The following is a 13,491-nucleotide window of genomic DNA, read 5'->3' on the forward strand; positions in this document are numbered from 1 at the left end:
TCCTTAGCTTGGGTAGCAGTTAGTCTTTTTAATTACAGATTTCTTGTGCTCTATAATAACCCTAATTTCATGTTCATCTTACTAGGGCTTTTTAAATAGAGATGAAATAGATTTTGCCTTTTTTTCAGATAATTCAGTCGGAGTCAGTTCTATTTAATAAAATGAGAAAAATTACTTTCTTAACTCTGCCCCTCAATGTCACCTGCATCAGAAAGACTTCATAATCAGTTGCTCTCACTTAATCTAATTAGGTGCCATTATTTAGAGTCTACTCTTTGGACTTCCTAATTCCATGCTATTGGAATCAGGATGTAATGGTGAAAATACATTCTGGTATTTCCACATTACTCATAGAAATAATGACTAATAATATAAACAATGAGTTCTGAGTGGATATTGATTTTTTTTTTTTGGTCATTTCCTGGAAGATCATTTAATCATTGTCAAGCTCCTTTTGAAGTGGCCTTGGAAAACTCACCTAGGTGTGAGAGAAGAGAAGATGTTTAAAATCATAAATACAGAATCTAGAGGTGATAGGAAGAGAGTAGGAACACTTTCGTTGCTATTCAAGACATGTATTAGGGAAAAGATCATTCTTTTTATTGCTATAGGTGTCAGTCAGGGATGGCTAGTGAAGGAATACCTTTGTTATTATCTCCAGAGCTTTTTAAGGCATTGCTGAAGGCCAGTATTGGAGAATGTTTGTTAATATTTTCATCTGCTAAAAAAAATCAGAAGAGTTTGTGATTTTTGTTATAATATTCAGTCCATAGCTTCATTGTGGGTGAAACGGATGTTTTTGTAGATTGCTCTAGGGTCAAACATAGAACATACAGAAGAGAAAATGTGTTACAACTGCTAAATACCAAGCTTATTTAAAAGTAACCTATTGAAAGTAATAGACTTTGTGTAGGTTGTAATTAGGGACTCAAATGTAGGGATATGCATATGCCTGCACAACTCCTATGACTATTTGCTAATTAATATATCCTTACAGAAAACATTATTGCAGGTGTACAATGTGGCAGATAATATACTAACAACAATCACCAACAGGAAATAAACAATTACAAACCTGTTTAAGTTGATGTATCTTTTGCTTATCAAATAATGATTATATATTGTGAGTTCAACATCACTTGATATCTAGTAACCTTATGCTCCGGTTGCTCCTCCTAAACTCATATCTGCCCACAGTCTTTCTCTTCCCCATGTAAATTAATGGTAACACCTTCCTTCTACTACCTCAGTGCTTAAATTTTCTTTCTCACACTATTTTTCATAGTGGCTATTTCTTTAAGACAAATAATCCATCCACTTCTTCCTGCTTTCACATTATTCTGATTAATCATCTGTTCAGTGGATTCTTGTAAGAGACCTCTTGTAGTCTTCCTGCTTAACATAGTAACCATGGAGAACCTACTGAAGCACATGTCAAATCGTTGTCCTTGCTAACTCCACCTCAGAATCCTCATTTCACTTATAATAAAAAGCCACATTTAAAAAAACAAATGGCCTGTTTCCATCTTTCCTGCCTGTATCTCTCATTACTCATTTCCTCATTGACGCACTTCACTGAAAATTTGCTTGCTTCCTTATTGTTCCTTGAATATGCCACGTTGGCTTCTACCGTAGGGTTTTTGCACTTTTTGTTCCTTCTTTCTGTAATGTTTTTTACCTACATGTCCAATTTTGATCAAAGTGCTGAAGTGTTTGAAGTGCCTGCCTGGACTGCCCCTTTAAAATTGTAATCCCCTACCCTCCATAGCTCATCACTCTCATCCTCCCATCCTCTTTCTCCCTAGTACTTATTACCTTTTAATATTTTATTGACTTTACTTACTTTTGTTTATAGTCTGCTTTACTCACTGGAATGTAGCCTTCACAGGGGCTGAGATTTGTTAGTCTTCTATATTCAGTTTCATCCGTTGCACCAAGAATAGTGTCTGCACAAACAAATGTTCAACAAATATTTGTTGAATGAGTGGATGATTGATATTGCACAAAAGGACTCCACCCCACAACATTCTTAAGAGTAGCAAGAAAATAAATATGGAAAAAGTCTTTCTGTTATTGTCACAAGCCTTGTGCTAGATCTCAAGGGGCGGGGGTGGAGGGGGTGGTGAGGAACAACTTGTGTATGTTGATACAGCAGGAGTGGAACCCCTTTATTGTAGGACAACAGAGGTATTTATACATTTTGAACAGCTTATCTTAATTAGCATAAACTAGATACATCATAGATACATCAGTCAACTAATAAGGAATCTCCACACTTAATAGCTCACTTTTGTTACTTCTCAAACCACTCCCTCTGGCATTTTGCCAGGCACCATCCAGACTTGTTTACGAACTCTAACATTCCCCTGGCAAAATGCCAGGTGTTATTTTGACTTGTTTACAGACTCTAACAAACTATGGCAGTCAAAACAGTATGACACTGGCATAAAAACAGACAATGTAGACCCAAAAAACAGAACAGGAAGCCCAGAAATAAATCCAAACATACAATCAACAAATTTTCAATGAGGGTACCATTGGAAAAGTATAGTCTCCTTCAATAAAAGGTGCTAAAAAACTGGATTTCCCAGGCAAAGGAATGAAGTTGGACTCTTATTTTTTTACTACCCACAAATGTGCACACACACACACACACACAGACAAATCAACTTGAAATGGATAAAAGACCTAGGTGGGACACTTGAAACCATAAGATTCCTAGAAAAACATTGGGGAAAAGTTCTTTGATTTTGGCCTTAGCAATGATTTTTTTAAAAAAATATACCAAAAATTTCAGGCTACAAAGAAAAAAGAATAACTAAATGGGACTATCCCCAATGAAATTTTTGAGTTTCCTAAAGACTGGCATATAGGTCTATTTCCTAGCAGTTTTCCAAGGTAAAAATAGTCAGTGAAGTACCTGTAAACATTTTATAGTTATTGAGTAAAACAATGAGTAACTAAGAAAAAAAAATATCTGAACATATCAAAATTGCATTTGTGTAAACTCTTACATGGTTAGCTCAAGTTGGGTAGTTTCTTAAAGCATGTCTAACCTTTGAAGTATTAACTTTGGTTCTCAGGAATTATCATAAAAGGCATTTAAAGTTCAAACTGAAAACCTGTCATATAGGAGTGAGTAGTTGGAATTCTGCACTACACAAGCTGCCTCTGAGGACTCTGCGTGTGTTTGTACTGGAACTGCCCATTCACATTATGTTTACATAGCTCCCAGTGAATAACTTAATGTTGGGGATGTAAAAATATAATCTGCAAGGTGACAAAAGATCGGGAACAGCATAAAGTTAGCTTCCAATATTTGAACTTTTACTCTGTTAAAGTTAATTCTTTATAGTACTAGATAATTTTAAGGTCTTTTCTGATTCTGAGAATTATGATTTTTTTGTTTCAATGTAAATGATCTATATGGAAGATGTTTTCATGGAGGTACAGTATATTGTAAGCAAAATTGAGAGCTATTTCTGTTGTAGCTTAGGTAATGTTCTATATTGATTAGGAACAGATATTAATTCTTAATTCTCTCTACTTTTGTTAGCTTTTTTTTTTGCCACTTATAATATATACTTCCTGTTGGTTAAAATATTCAAAGTATGTGATCACTCTGACATAAGATCTTTTTCTCAATATTGTAGAGGTTCAAGAAACTTTAGCAGTTGCAGTGCAGAAGACTTTGAAAAGTTAACTCTAAATAAAGGAGGAAACTGCCTTCTTAATATTCCAAAGCCTGATGAAGCCTATAGCGCACCCTTCTGTGGTAATAAATTGGTGGACCCTGGGGAAGAATGTGACTGTGGTACTCCAAAGGTCAGTTGAATTTTTGATTTTTGCTTTGTAAAACTATCACAAGATTTGCAAAATCTTGTGGTTTGGGGCAACTATGACAGAGGAGCTAAAATAAGTAGCAAAATGAGGATTGTTATTTCGTCTGTGTGGATACGTTCTGGGACTAGTCACCTCCTTTTCAGGATGTAAATAATGATGCCATCTGTTAAAGTCAAGGAAAACATCATGGATAGTCTTCTATTTTTTTTCTATCTCCTATTATTTATTTTATGGTTATTGTCTTATTTATTTAAAGAAGTGGTCTGTTTTTCACTTGGCTGTTATAGTAAATTTCCACCATTCTGGCGTTGTCATTGCGGAAATATTTATCCAGTTGGACTCATTTAAAAAAAAAATAAATTGAACCTGGCTACCCTCGAGTCCTTCAAAATCAAAATTCTTACTACTCAAAGTAGGATTCTTCTTTTATTCAACTTTGGTTTACCTTTTAGTCATTGATTTTATCAGACCGTCAAAAGTTACTGCCTTAAGTGCATGCCCATTTTTCTTCTGTACCCATACTTCTCCACTCAGCCATACTTCTCTCTTGGAGTATAAATGCCTACTTAAATCCTTTCTTCCCAGGCCTGACGTTATGTTTTGAAGACATTTGTTCTGTTGTTTGTAAGTCCTACCATATTTCCAGTCTTTTCCAGAAGTGCATCTTCCTCTTTACCTGTCCACACCAGGTACTTTTTTTTTTTTTTTTTTTTTCAGTTCTAATCAGGTATACATGACAGTAGAAAGCTCTTCAATTCATTGTACAAAAATGGAGCAGAATTTTTCGCTTGTCTAGTGGTACATGAAGTAGAGTCACACCATTTGTGCAATCATACATGTACCTAGGGTAATGATGTCCATCTTATTCTATATATATATTTTTAGAGGCAGGGTCTTGCTTAGTTGCTGTGTAAGATTAAGATTACAGGCATAAACTTTATTATTATTACTTTTTTTGTGGTGCTGGGAATTGAAACCATGTCCTTATGTACTGTACCAACTGAGCTATATCCTCAGCCCACCATACCTGGCCTTTACCAGATGACTTGATTTTACTTTCTTGAAAGGTGCATGTGTTTTATGATGAAGGTGTGTTGGTTCATCAGTACATTATTGATGTGTATCAGGGTTTTGTGCTAAGTATTTTAGAGTGTAGGAGTATAGTTCCCATAATAACCCAAAGAAACTGGTACTTTTAATATTTTCATTTTCATATGAGGAGGATGAGACCTGGTTATGTTTAATATATAATTAATTAATTATTATTATTTTTTTAAGGAGAGAGAATTTTTTTAATATTTATTTTTTAGTTTTCGGTGGACACAACATCTTTATTTTTTTTAATTTTTATGTGGTGCTGAGGATCAAACCCAGTGCCCTGCGCATGCCAGGCGAGTGCGTTACCGCTTGAGCCACAGCCCCTATTATTCTTTTTTTTCAGCAGTGCTGTGGATGGAATCCAGAGTCTTGGGCATGCAAAGCTTGTACTTACCACTGAACTGTACCCTCCCCCTCTTAATTTTTAAATTAAGATACTGTTAGGATACCTAAGACCTTGCTTGTTGGAAGGATTCTCTGGTCTTATTTTTTTTTAAGTACTGGGATTAAACCCAGGGGCACTTTGCCACAGAGTTACTCCCCAGCCCTTTTTTAACTTTTTATTTTGAGGCAGGATTTGGCTAAGCTGCTTATGGCCTTGCTAACTTGCTGAGATTGGTCTTGAAGTTGGTGATTCTCCTGCCTCAGCCTCCCAAGTTGCTAGGATTACAGGCATGAGTCAAGGTGCCTGGCTCAGACCTTTCTTCTTAAATATTTTGTTAGTCTTGTTTTTTTCCCCCCACTTGTTTATTTCACCATCAAACTTATTTAAATAATAATTAATATCTGCTATTTGAGTTTTCTCACTATAATTATAATTATTTTAATTACTCTTAAAAAATACTCCTCCCCCCTCATATATCACAGGTTATTTTCTTGGTGTAAAATTTTTGAATAGTTAATAAAAGCAACCATACATGCCTTGATTTCCCTCATGAATCATTTACTTCGTAGAGACTGTCACTCTAAGAAGTTTGGTGCATTTCTTTTTCGACCCTTTATGTTTATATACGATATATAGTATGTGCATTTATAAATATTTGTTTTCAGATTAACTTTTACTCTTTTGTGTGGTGAGAACACTTAGCATGAAATTAACCTTTTAGACACATTTTAAAGTCTATAATGAAGTGTTGTTAACTATGGGTACTGTGTTATACAGCACATCTCTAGAATTCTTTTGTAAATGGAACCTGACACCCCATTGATCAGCATGCATCTCCATTTCACCTTCTCTCAGTTCCTGGAAAACACCATTCTGTTCATTGCTTTTATGAGTTTGGGTAATTTAGATACCTAATATAAGTAGAATAATCTAGTTTATGTCTTCTGTGACTAGTTTATTTCAGTGCATAGTGTCCTCAAGGTTCATCCACATTATTGAAATGATAAAATTTCTTTCTTTTTAAAGGCTGAATAGTATTCCTTTGTGTGTGTGTGTGTGTGTGTGTGTGTGTGTGTATGTGTGTGTGTGTTGCATATGCACATTACATTTTCTTTATTTATCTGTCATTGAAGATTTAAATAGTTTCCACATTTTGGGTACTGTGGATAATAGTAGTTCAGTGCACAAGGTAGTGCAGATATCTCTTTAAGATTCTGATTTCATTTTAAATAAATAGAAGTGACATTGCTGGAATCAAATGAATTACATTTTTAATTTTGGGGGGGTCCTCCCTGCAGCTTTACTATTTTGCATTCCCAGCAGTGGTGTACAAGAGTTCCAATTTCTCTACATCTTCATAAGCACCTCTTCTTTTTTTTTTAAATAATAATAATCTCAACAGGTATGAAATTACATCTCATTTGTGATTTTGTTCGATTTTCCTTTATGATTAGTGACATTGAACATCTTTTCATATACCTCTTCACATTTGTATGTCTTCTGTGGAGTGATGTCTATTAAGTATATAGCGCATTTTAAATATCAGGTCATTAGTTGTTTTTTTTTTTTACTATTAAGTTGTAGGAGTTTCTTTTATACTTTGGAAATTAATCCTTTATTAGATGTATGATCTGAAAATATTTTCTCACATTCCATATTTTGGATCTTTACTCTGTCGATTGCTTCCTTTGCTGTGCAGAACCTTTTAGTTTGATATAGTCCCACTTGTCTATTTTTACTTCTCTTTGTGATTTTGGTGTCAACCCATGAAATCTTTGCCAAGATCAATGTTATGAAAGTTTTCTTTGTATTTTTTTTTCTGTAAGTTTTACCATTTGAGGCCTCATTTAAGTCTTCAATCCATTTTGAGATAATTTTTGTATATGGAGTTAATTTTTGTTTATATTATAAAATAAGGTTGCACTTCCATTCTTTTGCTTATAGATATCCAGTTTTTTGATTTAGTGAAGGGACTACTGTTTCCAGATTCTTTATTCTTGACATCCTTATAGAAGATCATTTGACTTATTTGCATGGATACTTCATTATGTTCTGTTGGTCTACATGTCTATTTTTAAGTCAGTACTATACTGTTTAACTATAGTAGTGTGTTGAAATCAGGAAGCCTTCAGTTTTGTCCTTTTTTATCAAGATGGTTTGGCTAGTTGGAGTCTTTGGGGTTCTACATGACTTTTAGAATTTTTTTTTGGTAACTTCTTTTAAAAATGGGATTTTGATAGGAATTACATTGACTCTGTAGATTACTTTGGGCAGTGTGGACATTTTGCCAATAGTAATTCTTCCAACCCATGAATGTAGGATCCCATTTATTTGTATCATCTTTGATTTCTTTTAGTAATGTCTTCTGTTTTTTAGTATGCAAGTCTTTTAACTCATTGAGTTCATTTATAAGTACTCTATTATTTTTATGCTGTTGTAATTTAATTGTTTCACGTAGTTCATTTTTTTGTATAAATGAACTGATTCTTTTGTGTGTTCATTTTGTATTCTACCACTTTACTGAATTTGACTTTTTATGCACTAATGGTCGTTGTGAAAGCATTTAAAATGTTACTTTTGGGCTGGGGATGTGGCTCAAGCGGTAGCGCGTTCGCCTGGCATGCGTGCGGCCCGGGTTCGATCCTCAGCACCACATACCAGCAAAGATGTTGTGTCCACCGAGAACTAAAAAAAAAAAAAAAAAAAAAAATGTTACTTTTATCCTAAACTATAAATTTCTGTTATTCTTTTATGAAACCATCAGTCTGTGCTGCAGAGTGTCTTTGAAAAAAAATTACCAGCTTCACCGAAGTAGAATTGAATACAATGTCAAATCAAAACTTCAGATTTAAATAGAGAAAACCTTTATTCAGAAGAAAGGCTTGAAATAGAGTGCTTTGATCTCAGAATTCTTCAAGGATCTCAAAATCAAACCTTTTTTTTTTTTTTTTTTTTTTTTTTTTTTAAGGGCAAGGATTAAACAGAATCTTTTAAGGGCAAACTTGAGAAGTGATTGGGAAATGACCAGTGAGGGTCTGATAGGAAGTTTCTGCTACAGTCAGCTCATTTCCAGGAAAATACGACAAGGGTGTATGTTATACCTCCTTCCCTCCCTCCCTTCCTTTCAAGGGGGAAGCAGAGTTTTGAGTTTTAGAGGAGAGAGAACTAAGTTTTGTCAAGGCAAAACAAAGGGGGAAGAAGTGGGCTGTTTTGTGGAGTTAGTCAACAATACTGTGCACATTTTAGAAGTATACAAGTTGATAAGTCCTGACACATTCATACATATTTGAAACTATCGCCACAATTATGAGCATGAACTTAACATCATCCTCAAAAGTTTATGTCTCTTGGTAATCACTTCTATGCACACCCATTTTTCTTAGGCAACCACTGTTCTTTCTGTCACTATGTATAAGTGTGTGTTTGCTAGAATTTTATATAAATGGAATGGCTTTTTTTTCTTTGTTTTGCTGCTTTTACTCAGCATAGTCTTTCTTGAGGTTTGATCATAGTATAGCTGTGCCAGTTCACTATTTTTTTTTTTTTGGTGTTTATTGCGGATGTATTGCAGTTTGCTTATGTATTCATCTGTTATTGGATATTTGAGCTGTTTCTAGTTTGAGACTATTATGAGAAAAGCTCATGTGTACAGTCACATAAAAGTCTTTATGTGAACTTAGGTTTTTATTTCTCTTATGTAGATAGCTAGAATGGAATGACTTGATCCTATGGTAGTTCTGTATTTTTCAAGAAACTTAAAAACTGCTATTCAAAGTGGTAGTGCCACTTTTCACTCCCATCAATGTGTGAGACAATGTGTTAAGAGTTTTAATTCTTTCTTATCTTAAATAGTAATTCATATGGGGTCTTTTTAATTTTTTAGTCATTCAGCTTGGTGGGAGGTGATGCCTTGTTAAAGTTTTAATTTGCATTTCCCTACTTTGCCCTTCCCTAATATGTTTTCAAGTTTTTTTTTTCCATTTGTGTTTCTTGGGGTGGCATGGTCTGTTTAGCTTTTTCTTCCATTTTAAAAATTAGTTTGCTAATTATTTTGAGAATACTTTATATATTTTGGCTATAAGTCCATTGTCATATATTTGATTTGCAAATATATTCTCTAGATTGTAGCTTGCCTTTGAGTAACTTAACAGTATCTTTTGAAGAACAGAACTGCTACATTGTGATGAAATCCATTTTATCATTTATGAGTTTTATGCTTTTATGGATTGTACTTTTTTTGCCTACTCCAAAGTTGCAGATATTTCCTCAAAGTAGTTTCATAGCTTTAGTTGTTACATCTTGGTCTATGACTTATTTATTTTGGCATGTTACAAGGCATAGATTACAGTTCATCTATTTTATATTTTTTATTGTGAGTTGGAAATGCTGATTATCCTGACTGGATCAGTATACATTGTATATATGTATGGAAATATCACATTGTATTCTATAAATATGTTCATTTATTATGTGTTAATTAAAAAGAAAAAATAAAAACATTTTAATTATGAAATGATTGTAATCTTACAGGAAATTGCAAAAATGGTACAGAGAGTCCCAGGTACTCCTCTGCCAGTCTCCCCCAATGGTGATATATTATAAGTCTATAGCAGAGTATAAAACCCAGGACACTGATCTTGCTACATTAACACAGAAGAGAAGGCAGACATATGGGTGGAAGGATGGGGTTAAGGGGAAAGAACTGTGGTAGCCCAAAGTGTGGTGAGAGAAGCCAAGTAAGATGTAGTTCAGTGGTAGAATATGTGTAAGCCCTGGGCTAAATCTCCAGCATTTAAAAAAAAAAAAAAAAAGAGTGCCCACTTAGGACAAAGAGCCACCTAAAAGAGAAGTCAGACCTTGAACATGAAGAGAATTATATTCATGGATTTCTTCTTCTTTGTGATCATTAAACCTATTCTTATAGAATGGATATTTGTGTGTTCCCAAAATTCATGTGGCAAAGCCATAACCACCAGTGTGCTATATGTGGTAAGGGGGTCTCTGAGGATATAATTAAGTTTAAATAGGGACTGAAGAATGGTCCCTGATTTCATTAGAGTTAGTGTCTTTAGAAGATACACTGGACATCTCACCTGCCTTCTCTCCGAGAAGGCAACAAGCACTGAGGAAAGTCCATGTGAGAACGCAGCAAGAAGGGAGTTGTCTGCAAGCCAGGGAGAGAGGTCCCACCAGAATCTGAATTTGTGAGAACCTTGATGTTCGTCTCCCACCCTCCAGAACTGTGAGAAAGCCAGTTTCTATCATTGAAGCCACTTTGTCTATGGTATTTTATTATGGTTGTCTGAGCAGACATAAGGCACGTACTCTAATATTTCAGTCTTTTCAAATCTATCGAGACCAAATTATTTGTATCTGAAGAGATACTGATAAATCTAATAGTTAGTGACTGTTTGTGGAGAGTAATTGCTATAGGCAGGATATAAGAAAAGAATTTTAGTAATGAATATTAATGTCAATAACTCATTTTTTAATTGACAGTCATTTTCTATTTGTAGGAATGTGAGTTGGACCCTTGTTGTGAAGGAAGTACATGTAAACTTAAATCATTTGCTGAATGTGCTTATGGTGACTGTTGTAAAGACTGCCGGGTAAGGAATTCCTCCCTGTTTGGAACAACAAAAATAAAAATAGAAAAAGAAAAATATGTATATATCAAAGTTTGTTTTCATGCTAGGTGTGGTGGTGTATACCCATACTACTGGCTACCCAGGAGGCTCAGATAGGAGGATTGCAAGTTAAGGCTAGCCTGGGCAACTTAGACCCTGTCTCAAAATAAAAAAATGAAAAGGAGTGTGGATGTAGCTCAGTGTTCAATCCCAAGTACCCTTCCTTACCCAGCCCAATCCCCCACAAAAATTCTGAGATATCTAGGGGAGGACTATTATTATATATATTATTATTATATGACTAGGAAATTCTATTTTGCCACTTATTTGCAATTTTAAGCATATTTCTTTCTGATAAATGTTCTATAGGGATTTTTTTTTCTAAGTAGAAACATTTTTTTCCATGATTTTAAAGTAATTTAGGCTTATTAGAAATAATTCAACAATACCAAAGTATATATAGGTAGTAGAAAATGAAAGACCATCATTTTATGTTCCTTTGGTTGCCATTTGTTGATAATTTGTTGTTAACTTAGTCACTTTTTTTCTGTACAAATGTGAGAGACAGGTATGTATGTGTTTGCATATAGTGGGTAAACACAGATATACATATTTTTATTATCCATTCTTTCCAATAAGATTATCATGGACTTTTACCCTTATATAGTTCTACATGGTTATATAATTAGAATTCCTTTAGTATGGCAACCATAATTTATCTAGTTAACTAATGGTGGACATTTAGTTTGCTTCTGGTTATTTCATATAAGAGAAATTATTGGACCAGAATATGCATATTAAAACTTTTGATAAATATTTTACATGTCTTCCACAAATGTGCCATTCTACACTTCTGTCAACAATGTTATCAAATACTTTTTTCTTTATGCTAATGTTGGTTTCTAGCAAGCACCATTTCCTAGTTAGGGCAGTAGGTGTAAAGTGTTCATATATTCTTATTTATTTGCATTTCTTTTCGTTATCATTAAAGTTATGTTTTTTATTTTCAATTTTTATGACATGAATTATCTGTTTAGTCTTTATTTTTCTATTGGGTTATTTAATCTTTTGTTGTTAAAACCGTTCATAGATTGTATAAATATGTTAACATACTGTGGTTTTCAAATTTGACTTATTTGTGGACATTATCCTGATATTACTATTTAATGTAAATCTTATTACCCTAGTTCCTTCCAGGAGGTTCTTTATGCCGAGGAAAAACCAATGAATGTGATGTTCCAGAGTATTGCAATGGTTCTTCTCAGTTCTGTCAGCCCGATGTTTTTATTCAGAATGGATTTCCTTGCCAGAATAACAAAGCCTATTGTTACAATGGCATGTGCCAATATTATGATGCGCAGTGTCAAGTCATCTTTGGTTCAAGTAAGATATTCATAATTGATTGACTTGATTTTTATTTATTTTTTGTTTTAGATTTCTTAAAAACAGAAATCAAACATTAATGATAAAGTTCTCATTTTTCCCTCTCCTATCATATCTCCCTTCTCACTTCTCCAGTGGCAATCATAATCATGAATTTTAATATGCTCAGATTCAATCGAAGCTTTTTGCTTTTGCTCTCATCTCTTCTCTTTATCTTTGTATATAAAATATATAAACATGAGCATATATTATATTGTTTTGTAGATTAAAATTTTTTTTTGCAGTGTTGGGCATTAACCCCAGGACCTCATATATGTCAGGCAAATGCTATACCATTGAGCTGTATTCCCAGAGTCTTGTTTTCTTTTTTAAGTTAGAGTGTTATAATTATACATAGTAGTTGAGCTCATTTTGACAAAGTCATACATACTTGACATTTGTTTTACTCTATTTCAGTTCTTGTCCCCCCATCACTTTCCTTCCCTTTCTTTCTCCTCCTATTCTCCTTCTTTTACTGACCTTCCTTTGTTCATTTATTTAGTTATTTTCAATTGGTGCTTTTTACATATATATATATATAAAGGTAGAAAATATGTGTGTGTGTGTGTGTGTGTGTGTGTATATATATATATATATATATATATATAAAGGTAGAATTTCCTGTAGTATATTTATGTATGCATATAGCATGATTTTGTTAAATTTATTCCAGATTTCTTCCCCTTTCCCATCTCCCTTCTTAATCTTCTTCTACTCCACTGATCTTTCCTATATCTTTAGGACCTCCTATACCCCTCTTTTTCCCTTATTTTTTTCTAGCTTCTGCCTATGAGAGAGAATATTCGATGTGATTTTCTGTAGACTCTCATTTTCTAGTTTTAATAAAAGCTTATGTACCTTGGCCTGATATTTGCATCACTCCCCAGAATTTTCTTGAGATTTGTCTACACTGATACATTTATATTGTAGTACATTAGAATATTTCATTAGGCTAAATGGTCCATGATTTAGTTATCCATGGACCATGATTTAGTTATCCATTTTCTTAGTGATGTATATTTACCATGTGTTTTAATTTTCCATGTTTTTTTCTTTTTAAAGTTCTTATTTTTTATCAGAGGTATACCACAGATCAGAGCTAAATGACTCTATAAT

The 13,491-nt window shown here is 33.8% G+C and overlaps 1 protein-coding gene across 1 annotated transcript in view; it reads left to right on the plus strand.

The window, feature by feature from the left end:
• The window catches only part of Adam9 (ADAM metallopeptidase domain 9), an 86,107-nt gene that overhangs the window by 32,976 nt on the left and 39,640 nt on the right, over positions 1-13,491 (plus strand). The window contains exons 12-14 of the mRNA XM_026404702.2: positions 3,654-3,825; positions 10,843-10,935; positions 12,141-12,336. Coding sequence (XP_026260487.2) covers positions 3,654-3,825; positions 10,843-10,935; positions 12,141-12,336 — 461 coding nt within the window. The remainder of the gene's footprint in view (positions 1-3,653; positions 3,826-10,842; positions 10,936-12,140; positions 12,337-13,491) is intronic.

Source organism: Urocitellus parryii, chromosome 14 (genome assembly GCF_045843805.1).
Source record: "Urocitellus parryii isolate mUroPar1 chromosome 14, mUroPar1.hap1, whole genome shotgun sequence".
Lineage (NCBI taxonomy): Eukaryota > Metazoa > Chordata > Mammalia > Rodentia > Sciuridae > Urocitellus > Urocitellus parryii.